Source organism: Corvus kubaryi, unplaced genomic scaffold (assembly GCF_017639235.1).
Source record: "Corvus kubaryi isolate FWS band 111438036 unplaced genomic scaffold, C.kubaryi_AGA036_p1.0 37394, whole genome shotgun sequence".
NCBI classification, from domain to species: Eukaryota; Metazoa; Chordata; class Aves; order Passeriformes; family Corvidae; genus Corvus; species Corvus kubaryi.
The window spans coordinates 12,813,325-12,827,699 of record NW_024581133.1 but is presented as its reverse complement, the minus strand read 5'-3'; the positions used below and the strand labels follow the sequence as shown (position 1 = coordinate 12,827,699).

General features: G+C 50.7%; 2 protein-coding genes across 11 annotated transcripts in view; one reads left to right on the top strand and one right to left on the bottom strand.

Annotated features, from left to right (window-relative positions):
• The window catches only part of MAP1A (microtubule associated protein 1A), a 56,647-nt gene extending 51,860 nt beyond the window's left edge, over positions 1-4,787 (top strand). For both annotated transcript variants that reach the window (XM_042039128.1, XM_042039129.1), the window contains 2 exons: positions 239-471; positions 1,382-4,787. In XM_042039128.1, coding sequence (XP_041895062.1) covers positions 239-471; positions 1,382-1,537 — 389 coding nt within the window. In that variant the 3' untranslated portion in view covers positions 1,538-4,787. The remainder of the gene's footprint in view (positions 1-238; positions 472-1,381) is intronic.
• Positions 4,788-6,717: 1,930 nt separating this feature from the next.
• The window catches only part of PPIP5K1 (diphosphoinositol pentakisphosphate kinase 1), a 44,379-nt gene continuing 36,721 nt past the window's right edge, over positions 6,718-14,375 (bottom strand). For all 9 annotated transcript variants that reach the window (XM_042039133.1, XM_042039130.1, XM_042039132.1 and 6 more), the window contains 3 exons: positions 9,641-9,778; positions 9,113-9,226; positions 6,718-8,497 (listed from right to left, as the gene is read on the bottom strand). In XM_042039133.1, coding sequence (XP_041895067.1) covers positions 7,803-8,497; positions 9,113-9,226; positions 9,641-9,778 — 947 coding nt within the window. In that variant the 3' untranslated portion in view covers positions 6,718-7,802. The remainder of the gene's footprint in view (positions 8,498-9,112; positions 9,227-9,640; positions 9,779-14,375) is intronic.

Here is a 14,375-nt window from a genome sequence, read left to right as displayed (position 1 = left end):
AAGCTTCTGAGCCTAAAGCCTTCCAATCCTTCCCCAAAGAATAGCAGAACTCCCTTTCCCTCCCAAAACCTGTGACAGCACTGGCCCAGAAATGCAGCCAGCAGCGGAGCTTGGATAAGTCTCAACTTCATTGCTGCAATGGAAAAGTCTTTCTGGAATCCACGTCCTTCTGTGTTAATGTGAGTGTTTGTCCCTTGCAGAAGGGTTTTAATAACCTCTCGTTTCCTTTTTTCCAAAGCTTCCAATAGTCCTAAGAGCAGTTTCTCTGTGCCTTTGGGTCCACCTGTCTACGTGGACTTGGCCTACATCCCCAACCACTGCAGTGGGAAGAACACAGATCCAGAGTTCTTCAAGCGGGTTCGAGCATCTTATTATGTTGTGAGTGGGAATGATGCAGCCAACGGAGAGCCAAGCCGTGCAGTGCTGGATGCACTTCTGGAAGGGAAGTCTCAGTGGGGAGAGAACCTGCAGGTAGGTCATGGAAATGCAAAGGGGTGTGTCATGCTCTTGATGTCACAAGTGCTCAGAAGAATGTGGGTATCACAAACATACCTGTGGGAGTACACTGAGAGGAAGCAAATGGTACTGGGCATATCCTGTTTTGCAGTCTCAGCAGAGTAATTGCTTGTACTGATGAGGAGGAGGACACCTGCAAAATGGTATGGATGGAAGCAGATACGTCCTCTTTTCCACATCCTCCTGAGGGGAGGAAGCATTGAGAAATCATAGACTCCTCCTTAGCCACTGCAGGATGAGCCTATCCTCAAGCAAAATCAAGCTGAATTTTCATCAGCATCCCACACCCAGTGGCATCTGTTGCTAGCCTGGCTTGCTGAAGATTTTTCTGACAGCAACTTACTAACAGAGCTCTTAAACAACAATGTTCTATAACACAGTTCTTGCTTGGCCGGGCTTGCAGGACACCCCAGGTGGGCACTCCTGAATGCATGTACACAAAGGTGTATATGTTCTTCCAGAAGAAGCAGCCTCATATTTCCAGGTCCCTGAGTTGCACACTGGGTCAATGGGCACAGTGTCCATTAACAGTGACACTGCCAGCATTGTTCCTTTTCACACTGAAGGATCTTTCTGAGGCTGTTTCTGGAGCTCCAAAGCACGATGTTCTCCCCTGCACTGCAGCCATTCTCATCATTATGGTGTCAGTGCTGCCAGTTTGCAGCCAGTGCAGAGCCCCATTGAGCTGGTACTGTATAAAATAAAGCTCTGCCTCAGAACCTGACATCTGAAAGACATTAAATAGAACAAGCAGTACCAAGGGCACAGTGTTCCAAAATTAACAAGAAATTTTAGCCTCAGCTCCTATGGGCATTGTTTGTCACTGCAGTTGTTCTCAATCATCCCTGCTGCTTTCTTTTCCCAGGTGACATTGATCCCAACACACGATACTGAGGTAACACGAGAATGGTATCAACAGACCCATGAGAAACAGCAGGAGCTAAACATCATGGTACTGGCAAGCAGCAGCACTGTTGTGATGCAGGACGAATCTTTTCCAGCCTGTAAGATTGAATTCTAAATCTCCCACACTTTGTGTTCATCCATTGACTCTTCAATCACCGATGCAACATGAGAGACACCATCTAATCACAGTCCAGTTCTTCTCTGGTTTAGTCCTCTACATGGTTCCCATTTGTCAGGCAATCGGGTATCCATCTTGCTCAGCACTGGATGCCATGAGGAAGAAGTGCAGGGCTCTGTAATTTTCTGGACTGAGCTAAGAGTTTGTGCAAGAGCAGTTGCAGGCCAGGGGCACTTTCACCTTCCCTGCTTTATTCTGCTGCCTGTACAGTTTCTGTAGACTATCTTGGCTGCCTTGCTGCTGTGAGAGCTTGTTCTACTCTCTTCCTGGCTGCCTTGCCATTTAACCTGTAGCACCATGAACCTCACCTTTCTGGTGAGGGCTGAAGTGCTGCTGCTGCATGCAGAGAGTGCATGGGAGGCAGGGGGCAGAGGCGAAATCTAACTTGCAAAGAAGTTGCACCAGGGAGATGAGGGAAGACAAAACCCTCTGTAATGTGACAGTCAAGGTCATTCTTCCATCTCCCCTCCTGAGCATACAGGAGATGTTCTGAGCAAGGGGACCTGTGCTCCAACTAGGCACGACCACCACATGCCAGCTTGGCAGATTTCTGTCCCAAGTGGTTTGCCTGTGGCATCCTGCAGCACCTGTTTGTTGTGCTCAGGGAGCTGGGATGAAGGACATGGCAGTGGGAGGGGAGGGTTCAGCACATTCCTAACCTGCTAACTTGAGCTTCGCACACACAGCAGCCAAGTGACTCCTGCACACCAACTGTGTGGCAGGAGGAAGCACAGAGAGGCTGTGGCCTGAACAGTTACACAAAAAGAGCATCCAAACGCACAACTACAGCCCCCTCAACAGCAGAAGGGCTGAACAAACCTTGGCCACTGTTGGCCCAAAATGTACAAGAAACCTCCCTGTCCCTAAACCAAAGGCTCTGGAGGACTGTGGTGAGGCAGCTGAGGAGCACACAGGCCATGCTGGGGGAGGCTGGTGCCCGGCTAGTGTCGCTGCGGTGTGCCAGGTCTGCACGCAGCAGCCATCTCCTTGCTGCCTGTGTGCCGAGGTCCAAGCCTTACAGTTGTGTTCAAGCTTTCTGTTGTCCCCCCAAGTGTCCAGGATGTGGGGAATAGAGCTTGTGGTGTGAGGAAAGAGAAAGCCCTTCCCAAAATACTCGGGAAAAAGTAGTCTAGCAAGTGTAGTCATTCTCAGTTCCTCCACACTGTGGCAGGGGTGTGGTGACAGTGCAGGTGAGGTGCTGCTCATCCACGTGGTGCCACCTTGCAGCTTGTTCCCTGGCCTACGCATCACTGTGGGCATCTGTCCTTGCTCTCTGGATGTCCTGGCAGAAACACAGTTGTGTGCCATGAGTGCATTGTGGCTACTGAACAGCCACCCAGAACCTCCTTGGCACACAGATCTGTTTCAGCGTGGGAGACCCATTCTCCCAGCATGAGTGTGGGTGTTCAGGTGCACTAAGCCTGCAGCATCCATGAGCCTTTGCCACGTCCAAGAGAACTGGCAGAGGGTCTTACCACAAAGACAGATTTTTGTAAGACAAAGAGAGGCAGCAGGCTGTGCTCTGGGGAAGAAGGAATGGGATGGAAAGCTGTGCTGCAATGGTTGACAGCACAAAGTATTTCCATCTGCTGTGACACCCACTGTGCTTGGCCATGAGCGGAGGGCTGACTCCACCATGAGCATCCTCGGACCCTGTGTTGCACTTGCCTGGGACACTTCAGTCTCAGTGCTGGTTTTCTGGCAGGTGACATGAAGAAAATGCTGCTTAGAAACCTGCTCCTAGCACTAAAATGGAGTTTCTAGGGAAATGGTTTATTTTGCATTTTAATTTATATATTTATTTTTTTTAATGTTAAGCTGCTTTTTGTGTTAATACTTTAATTTATACATGTAACATGATACCATGTGCTTTTAGTGTCAGTTCAGAGGTTTCTCAGTAAAAATATTAACATGCTGCAATTTAAACAATATGAAAAGACCACAGAGAACTTGCGGGCAGCAAAAACGTCTCTGAAGGCTGAGTCTAAAACCCAGCAGCTGTAGGACAAGGCCTGAGGCCAGCAGCCTCCCCAAGGCACAGCCAGCCCTTTAGATATGGCCCTTGTTAGGAGCATGTGAGCTTACTCAGGGCTTTAGCAAATCCCTGCCCTGTGCTGTGTTCATTTTAACCATGGAATCACACTGTGTCTGCCAGCATAAAAAATGTCATTCTCTGTACCCCGATGGGGTCAGCATTCATGAATGTTGGTTCTGGCAATTGCAGGCACTAAAACAGCTGCCCCTACCCCTCCCCGGAATGCTGGGGGGCTTTGCCTCCAGTGCTTTGGGGAGACCCTGGCTCACCCACCATGGTGGCAGCTGCAGGATGCCAGACACCAGAGGCACAAGCGTGGCCCTCTCTGGTTCCCGGGATCCCTCTGCGTAGCTAGATGTAAAAGCTAATGCACTAACTTTAGATAGACCCACACATGAATGTTTTCTCAATTTTAAACTTGAAGCAATTCTGACTAAGCAGCAGTAATAGTGAGGCTTTGTGAGGTGCCTGCATCCTCCAGGCAGGAGTGTGGCCACTGGCGGATTCCAGGAGGAACGCTGCCCTCTGCGCTCTGCTCCTGCCCTCTGCAGCTCTGCTGCTTGGCTACCTTTATCCTACACCAATTTGCTTCCCTGTCCTCAAGGCTCCACATTTTTTTTCAGTCTTTTGTCACAGTCTGTTCTGCCTTGAGCTTCTCTCACTCCCTATCTCCCTCTCCCCTCCACTCCCTTCCATCTTAAAAAAACTACGGGGAAAAAGACTTATGAAAAAGCTGATTATTGTAGAGTCTGACCCTGCTCAGGCCACAGGAGCCAGCAGGACCCACCCAGAGCCAGAGGTAATACAACACTATAGAGAGAAACAGTTAAACTCTGCTTTTGCTTGTTTCTGCATGTGGGCAACAACGCGTAATCTTCCTGTATGTAATAGGTAAAAAATACTATTTTAAACCTATAATTAAAAAAGTGAACGTCTTAACTGTATTGAAATGGCATCTTGTGCTCCTAGCTTCTTCTATGCTAAATGTTTTAAGAACAGAGCCCTTATTCTTTTCTTCAGCATCACATTTCTATTTGAATTTAGTTCCTTGAGTTCTGTCCTTTTGCCCATTTCCACGTGAAACACTCTGTAACTAACTGCTGTCAAGAGAGGAGCCCAACACATTAATAATAAAGCCACATTAACTGCGAACGAGAACATCTCCAGTGGTTTCAAACTGTTCTTTCAGTGAGCCCACACTGTAGCCAGGAGCACATGGACATGGCTGCCATGCCACCCTCCCATGCCTCCCAGCTTAGGCGAGCCCCAGCTTTGCCACCAACACCCCACCTTCACCAGCAGCTGCTAAACCTTCCCTCAGGAAAGGGACATGCACATAAGGCCACAGAGCCTGCCTGGGACAGCCAACCCCCACCCCTGGCCCCAGCAGGGTGACTAGTGGGTCCCTCCTGGGGAACAGCTGGGGCTCTTGCACAGCTGGCTAAGGGCTGTAGGGGGGAAAGCAGCTCCTGATAACCCAGTGAGGAGCCTGGCGTGGCCTGTCTGTCATGCAACAGCATCACTACTCACAGTCCCCAAATCATGTATTCCATTGCAGCCCTCTGCCTCTCCCTGCACTTCTTGGGAATGGCAACTCTGCCCAGCGCTGCTGGCACTCTGAGCTGGAAGGGTCTCTGGCCCTGTGGCAGGCAGCACACCTGCTGGCTTGGGACCTGGGCCCAAGCACAGCAGGGACTCCATGCTGCCTGACCCCATTGCAGCAGTTGGGCTTTTGCACCTCTGCAGAACTCCAACATGACCTCCAACAAGGGAACTCTCTTTCAGCTCTTTCAGCTACTCATCAGAAAACTGGGACAGCTGCTGCTCTGCCTGTGCTGGAACAGAGTCAGGAGAGGCTGATGCCCAGTTAGTTCTGTTCCTGCCTGCCTGTCGTCAGAAGGAAACAACAGCACAGGTGGATGCCAGGGAAAAGAAAGCAGGTTCTGTGCTACAGTCCTCAGGAGAGAGGCCATTGTTGCCACAGAGCACACCCCAGCTTGTGCAGTGCCTGATGGAGAGCTCAGGGCAGCTGCCAAGCCTGGTGCTGATGGGAGGAACCACAGTTACCATAAACCAGGAACTATTTCCACACACAGCTACTTTTCAGGTAAATGAGCATTGTCTCTGGCCATACTCCAGCTAACCAAGGTCCCACGACTGCAATGCGTTTCCCAAAGGTGTGCAGAGAAAGCATCAGGCTCTGTGGGGGTCAGCACCTGAGAGCCACTCCCCCACCCCACAGGGCCCTGCTCCATGCCCCTCTTGGCAATGACACCCTGCAGCAGGTGCTCTTGGGTCCATCATGGCAACCCTGCCCAGGCACTGTCCCCTGACAGAAACACGCAGGTCTGGGCAGGAGATGTGGCTGGTGCTCAGCAGGGACCTGGCTACCGGAGCAGTGCTGGCAGCAGCAGGTGCCACAGGCCAGTGGCCGTGCGAGGGTTCAGGGCAAGGGCCATGAGCAGTGCCCGAGGGGAAATCTCATGCTGCTCAGTCACCTGTGGTCCTTCAGCCAGTGCTGGGGCCAGGCTGGCTGCAACCCCACGGCCAAGGTCTCTGTTTGTGCAGATCTGTAATGCAGGGAGAGCAGAGCGCAGGGCAGGTACAGCCTGACTGGAGGGGGGCTGGGGTGCCCCCCACCCAGTGCTGCACTCTGGGCAGCTGCATGACTGCTCCATTTCCAGTGCAAGCAAATGTGACCTTTCTTACATGCCCAAACTGGCAGCTCTGGATTATTGGGCATGAGGAGAAGGACATGACACCCAGGATGTGCTTGAAGTGACGGGAAGGTGTGGACCAAGTGAAAGGAGCTGAACACACCATCCCAGGGTCTTCATTCTACCACAAACCACCCTCGCACCTGGGAAGCCAGGAGCTCTCCCCCAGTATGACCATTTCTCCCATGCAGGAAAAAAAAAAGAGGGTTTTTCCTGGCCTTGAGCCTGTACACTTACTCCAGGTCTGACTCCAGCCACAGTTGCTCTTGCAGGACAACAGAGCGTGAGCAGGGCTTACTGTTCCAGGCACGTGCAAGCTCTGGCACATACACACTGCTGCCAAGTCAGCATCAGAGACAGAGAGACACTGGACCCACAGCATAGATTTACTGTGAACACACATCATCACAACACAGCATAGAGATCTTTGGGCACAGCTTCACAGAAACACAGATCCTAGCTACAGACGGACACGCAGACTTGTCCATAAATACAAGAGGAGTAGGAAGCACAGCCCTGGCCGGCACTCAGGATGCGGCAGGGACACCCGTATCAATCTTGCCCTCAGGCTTGTGCTCACAAGGCATTTACATAAATATGCATTAAATACTTTTCATTTTATATATAATAAAGATTTCTCCTTATTGGTTTCTAATAGTCCTGAATTGTTAAAATAGCAGTTTCTTTTACTCCCTGTCACCAAGACTTCAGAGCTGTACCCTGCCTGACCCTTGGGGACGAGAAAAAAAAAAACTGTGTGTTCTCCCTGCACACCTCTCTCAGGCTGGATCCCCAGGCTCCTGCCTGCCCCAGCCCAGCAGGGAAACATCCAAGGCCATGCCAAAGGGATGTTTCCTTGCAAGTGGCAGTCAAACCTGATGCCCTCACTACCCTTCTTTTCCACACTCATTCAGAATACTTTCTGCTTCTGCTAGTCTTCCTGCCATGAACTCTCTGGACCTGATTTTGGTGGCCAGCAGTGGGAATCAAGGAAGGAACAGAGAGGAGGTTGGTGGTTGTGATGGATCTGATTAATTTGGGCCCAGAATGCCTTTCTCTGAAGGCTGTGGGACAAAAAGTCACAAGGGAGCATCCGTCCCCTTTGGACTTACCACCCTAAAAGCCTTGGCTGTACCACTCCTCTAATGCTGCTGTCCCAGTGAGCACAAAGCCCTTGAGACACCAGTGCAGCACCATGTCCCCCCTCCATGGAGGTGCCATGCCAGTACCAAGACTGCATTGTTGTTCATTTAACAAGGCAAACATTCTTGCTGAATGGCAAAGAGCTGGCTTGTGGAGGAACAAAGCAGTCTCTTCCACACCACAGAGTCCTGTGGCCCTGGGACGTGGCTTCTTCTTTGCTACAGACTGCCAGCTGTGTGAGGTGCCATGCAGGAAGTTGGGCTGCGTTCAGGCTAGAAGTGCTTGCAGTGTGCTGTCCAGTGAGCCACTAATTTTGCTGATCCTTCTGACACAGTAGCTGCAGTTCCTCCATATTTTTCTCAGGAGGCAGTGGCTGCACCTGGCACATGTGACCAGAGAGAAGCTGGTCTGACAGAGCAGTGTCCCCCAGCAGCTCCTTGTCTGTATGCTCTGGGTCCAACACCTCTCCCAGCAGCTCCTCTTCACAGGACACCAGGATCTCCTCGGACAGCCCAGACTGATCCACGCCAGTCACTACCCTGATATACCCCTCACCTGGCTTTGCTCTCTCCCCAACCAACCTCAGGTCAAACCCTTCACCACACTTTGGGTTTCCTGTGTTACTTGGCTCTAACATTTCCCCAGATGATTGTTCTTCATCCAGCTCCCCCATGCTCTCCTCTTCAGGGTTAGCATCCTCCCCTGCCAGCTCCTTCTTGCACAGCTCCAGGATCCTGCCTGGCTCTGGGCCCTTATTCCAGATCAGGGTCTCTGGGGCACTTGGCTCTGCTACTGACAGCCCAGACATGCCCCCCTCCATGTCAAGCCCTCTGCCTGGAGGCTGACTCTCTTCCGGCTCAGGGGACCGGCTAGTGAGTTGCTCTTCACTTTTTGGGGGGCTGATGGAAAGTTTCTCAGTGAAGCTGAAACGAGCACAGTTGTCCACAGAAGTTGGGGAGGACGGGCCTGCACTGGAGACGGTACTGGAGGGGCCACTGCTGTCTGCAAAGAAGAGTAAAAATCTTAAAGCATGTAGCTGGTATTTCCCCACCTGAACTGTCACAGTCTACAGTGCAGTTCTACAACCGAGAGGTGAGAGCTGTCTACGTGCCATGTGACCTGTCAGGGGCTTGCAGCTGGTCTTGGGCATTTTTGGCAGTTCAGCTGATGAAAACCCAAGCACACAGAGCACAATTCCATCCTGTAATCCAGTGCTATGTTGGCATACAGCCAAGAGCGGATTCTGTTGTCACAGTGCAAAATGTGGAGTATGATGTTTGGCTTCAACATGAAAACCAATTTCTTTCATTCCCTTACTATTATGTAACAATCCAAGCTTCAGTTTGCTCCTCCTGGTTCCTGACACACACAATCCCTGAGTGTTGAGTGAGAGTCAACACTAGAGAAAGAAATACTGATTGTCTACTAACGCTTATTCTTGCCTTATATTGCACAATGAGCAAAACTAGAGGACAGATCTAGATTGTATCTAATCCAATAAAGGAGGAGAATTAAACAACTGTTTTCAGCCAGACTGGTTTCCTGACCTTGCTGACTTCACAAACTTCCCTCCCTCCCCACCACATTCGCCCCCGACTGAGAAGGGAGCACACTCACACCAAGGAGGCTTATCTGAACGCTGGCGCAACGGCAGGGCGGATGATGACAGGATTCGCTGGGACATAAAGGGGTCTCCTGGTATCTGGCGGCCAATCATTGAATCAAACAAAGCTTCAAGAAAAAAAATACACAGATCAGTAATATTCCAACAGACATAAAGGAATGGCTCGTAGCCCAGCAGTCATGAGCAGGCGCTCTGGGAAGAGCTGAAGACCAGTGCCAATTCAGAGCCATGCCTGCCCATCAGCTCCAGGCAACCTGAGGCTAAGATTTCTGAAGCTGGAGTTTGTATCCACATCACCGTACTCATCAGCTACAGTCAGACCTGACTGATTACTTGTCAAGTGAATGGCCTAGGATGGCTCTGAGCAGGGTCCCATGGCTCAGGGTCCTGGGCTAGAACACTCTGGGACAGGCTTCAGGGACTGTACTTATCTCCAGTCCTGTCAGGCTGATCTGTCCCGAGAATGTAAAAGACCAGGAGTGCTCCTTGCCTCGTCAGAGACAAGCCCACCTGACCGGTACCTGCGGTGGACTGGACGTGTGATTCGCTGCAACTCCTGCACACAGCTGTCAGGAACTCGTTGACCTGCCGCAAAGAGAGGGAGTTGTGCAGGGTCTCCAGGGGATAAATGGTGGGAACCATGGAACAGCCTTCAAAACCTGGAAAGAGACCCAATCAGAAAATGAATAGAGGAAACAGCAGGATAAATCCATGCAGGAGCACTCATGGCTGAAGGAGCTGGGCACTCTGGGAATCAAACAACAGGCACACTCAGGCCTCAGGTCATCTCTTCTAGCCCAAGAAAATCACCACGAAGCAATCCCATGCAAAAACAGATCTGAAAGCAAGCACCTGGGTACACATGGAGGGGAGAGGAGGAAAAGTATCTGGCAGCTGCCATTTTTGCTGCTGAGCCTGGGACACTTAAAATACATAGCCATGACGGAGAGCTTGGCACAGTGCCCCCACTTATGGAAGCCAAACAGAATCGAAGTGGTGCCAACAGAATTTCCATCAAAGAGGTCCCACCGCTGGTGACACCCTGCCTGGCACAGCCCCCTCTCCCCACAGCAGGGAGTACACACTGCAGCAGCCACAAGGAGCCACAGAACCTCCCTGTCACAGCAGCCCCCCTGTGCACCCCTGACAGGCTGTGCCCAAAGGAAGGGCTGGGTAATGATTTGAATTATTTGTCCCCTTAACTAGACTTCACTGCCAGCAAACCCAGAATGAGCAGAAATAGGCATCTCAGCACGTAACAGACACTTGCTCAGAGCTAAGCTGCATCACAACCATTCAGAATAAATCCTTTGCTGCTCAAGCCAGCAGAGTGTCATAGCAAAGTATCTTCCTCTTCATCCCAGCTTCCTGGAAATGCCTTGTGGAACCAAGCCAACCTGAACTGTCTGAGGAGCAAGGAAGAAACAGATGAGTCCCTGGGTATATGGAAGGAGGCTGCCTCCTGCTCTGCACCTCTCAAGTTTAAAGGCCTCTCAACTCCTCAAGGTTCAGCTTCCCATTCTGTGACCCCCCAGTCTCCTCCAAAGACCTCAAAAAGACTCCGGAAAGGAACTGGGTTTGTTTCTACAGAGAAGGAAAAATACTCTGAAATGCAAAAAGTAAGAGAGCTCTTGATGCAATCTGTGGTGGGATGCCTGCCCAGCACACTGACAGGATAATACTGACCCCTGCAGCTTGGCAGCACCTCAGGAAAAGCCCTAGAGCACCTGTTTGTGAAGTGCAGACAGTTGTTCCAGTCACCTCCAGGACAGGCTCTGCTCCAATACCCCCACCTAACCCAGTTCTGCAAGAGGCAAGGAGCATGGGCCAGCAAAGGTGTTCACTACAGTAAGTAACAGCTGCTGGGGATAAAGAATCCTCCAGAGAGTTCACAAGGTTACCTATGCCACAAAGGGCCTACAAACATAATTCAAGACAGGAAGGATAACAAATCCTTGGCTAGGATGAAGAAATGTAAGACACAGGAAAAAGAACACATTCTTCTGTCCGTTGCTGAGAAGTCCTGAGACTGGAAGTGCTGAGTAAGGAAGAATGTACGTTCTTTATTTTCTCAGAGGCCTCCTGGGAGACAGAGCTAAAGGAAAAGGGTGAGGGCAAAGCTTAAAACAGTCATGGGAGATGGTTGTGGAGCAGCCCAGTATGAGGCTAATGTAATTTCACAACAGAATCTGGTTTGAGAAGGGCCAAAGTTGGCTTAGGTATTGGAGTCTCCAAAGAAAAAAATAAGTTTAAATATAAGATAGGGCAAAGCAATGTTGTTACAAGATACACTGGGGGCACCAATGGGGATCTGAGTGCTTGGGCTCCCCTCTAGTAAGATGAGGAAATCAAAGGTCCAGCATTAAAAGAAACATTAGACACTGACACACAGTCACACTGTTGTGAAATTATATACCTGTATCCCTACAGTGCCAGGTGCCTGCTCATTCAACTCTGCTCAGCACTGTGGCTCTGCACCACTCTCAAGCAAGCAGAGTAAAATGGCCAAAGTTTCCTCTTTCAAGGTGTAGGAGTACTGTGTTCAAGGTATCCCTCTCATTTGTGCATGGGACCCCACTTCCCTGCATACCTCCCTAGACCTGCTGAGCTGCTGGGGAGAGGCCAACAGAGGCTTCATTCCACCACAGCACAGCCAAGGCAGCAGCTACCACTACGGATCACAATCCCTACGTGTCTCCAGTGAAGGCTCCAACCACTGCTGCACCACACACAGTTAACAAAGAACCAACACCTTTGGGAAGGGGCAAGAAAAATAAAATGTGGGAGCAAGCCACAGGAACCGTCCCAGACTGACAGTCACCCTGTGCTGACTGTGCAGCTACTGCTGATGCTCCCCCAAACTCTCTCCTGGGGCCTGAAGGGCAGGAGTCTGTGATGCAGACAATGGCACAAGAAACTGGACAGAATTCCTTCCATTTTGTACCAACATCCAACAGTAGCCCACAGAGGAAGGTCTGTGTGCCAGAGGTCTGTATGCCAGCTCTTCTGGAGTGAAGAAGCACATGTCCAGTCTCAGCACAAACAAAAGCACTCACCAGGCTCCTCTCTGAGATGCAGGATCAGTCCACTCCTATTTTTTTGGACAAACTCCAACATGCCACATGTATATTGTATATGAAGGGTTACAAGTCTAGAGAGCACATGTGACTGCCTAGTCATGTGCCCCAAACATCAGGGATCCACAGCCCAGAATTGCTCTGGACATCGTGTGTCTCCTCCATATTCTCGTCTCCCCTTGAACTCAGTTAAGCTCCCAGCATCCCCAGGTACTGTGGTACGGAGCTTGGAAAAAAGACCACTTCTGTCCAAAGTGTCTCAGCTCACTCCATTAGAAACCTTCTCACTCCTGGAACTACACAGAACTGTGGATCCCCACCACTCCCCTCAGGCCACTCAGACCACTATTACAAACATCCTTCCCAGATTTCTAATTTTTTTCTACCTTTTCCACATTGTCCCAAGTGGTGATGGTCAGATCAGAGCCCACTATATATAAGAGTTTGGGGCTGTTTCCCTTTGTCATTTAAATTTATTTACACTGGACATCACCTACTACTTTCCTGCTCACCATCACAGGGCCGCTCGCTCTCTGTTTCTCCACAGCTGACCTTTGGCTTCAGTACCAGTGTGAATCATTACCAACATGAACTTACTTCACACTATTCTTTTTCCCAGCTATGACCACACAGGTTCCCAGACATTCCTTCAGGGCTGCACTGTTGATCTTTCCAACTAAGGATGCCAACTGCATACTTTTGACTCACTGATGCTATCTTCTAATTCATGTTTCCTTTGTGTGGATAGAAGTGCAGTGGAAAGCCAAGAGAAGGCAGAAGAATGCAGTTTTCACAAGGAAGAAACCTGGGCTGTCAACTACATCTGCTCTGAGAAGAGCCTCAGCAGGAATCCCAAACACGTCAGTGAACTGTGGGCTTGCTGATGGACTGGGAAAACAGCATGAACTCGATGGCGGGGATTTGATTTCCAGCCAGGAGGGCTGCTGCACTGGTAAGGAGTTAGGTAAGGAGTACCTAACTCCTGTGTTCAGCTGTGTTAGGGCAGGATACACCTCCCAGCAGCCTGCTGCTGTCCAATGCACTGAGCTCATTTTCTCTCCCCACCTGAGCTCATGCACAAGGCCAACACCTGCAGCAGGGAAAGCTCAGCCCTGGCTCTGGAGCAGTCTGCTGTGATCCAGCATCTCTTCCCTTGAAGCAATTCTGCTCCTCTTTAGCATTTGTTGCAAGGAGACCAAGGAATTGTCCTAATTACATGTGAAAAGCAACTGCTGTCTCCAAATTGCCTGCCTGACAGAAAGGGCCTTGTCAAGGAAAAACAGACCATGTAAGAAAAATTCTCATCTTCCAGGCTCTGAAAATGCTCGGTCCTGCTGCTTCACTGCACAGAAGGCTGTACTGTCTGTGCCCCTTCCACCTGTGGGTCAGAATGGAAAAGGGGGTCCATGCATCACACCACACAGCTCAGCAAGCCACATGCTCGAGCAGCTTCTATGGTGCAGGTAAACCTCAGCAGCCAGCCCCAGCTCGCTGCCTCGTTCAGGGAGCAGCAATCTTTCCGCCTGTGTGCGAAGCACCAAGGCTTCCATGCACCAGACCTCCTGTCCGTGGCAGAGGCTGAAAAACACCAGAGAAACAGCAGCAAGCCTTGATTTATAACATCTGGATTCAATGCTGAACTCGCCTACCTCTTCCCACCAGAGACAGGACACGCTGAGAGGCCCTATCAGGCAGGACAGATGCCATGCAGTGCAGCCACACACAAGCTCAGCTCTACCCTGTCTTAACTCAGTCTCTCTAGATACAACACACCCACAAGCACTCACTTCCTCAAAATTTCCACAGCAAGTTCACTCAGCTTGTGACCAGCTGCAGCACCTCCTTAACCTCTTCTTCCCATACTCTCACTACTCACTGTGGTTCCTCCACTGCTAAGGGGACACCCTGTAGCAGCTCACCAAGACCTGCACAGGGCATCCTGCCAGCAGGACACCCCATTGATAGGAGCTCAGGCCCTACCCTGAAGGGATCTTAAAGGCTTACCCTGGCTAAAGGAAAGAGGCAACAAACAATTGCCAAAGATGGAAAGAGCAGTTACAGCCGCATGGGGAGCACAGGCTCCAGGTGGCCTAAGGCTCCAAAACTGCTGGTACAACAGCCCCCACAGCTTGCTGCAGCAGCAGCCCAGAGACCTTGGGGATTTGGTGACGGAAACACT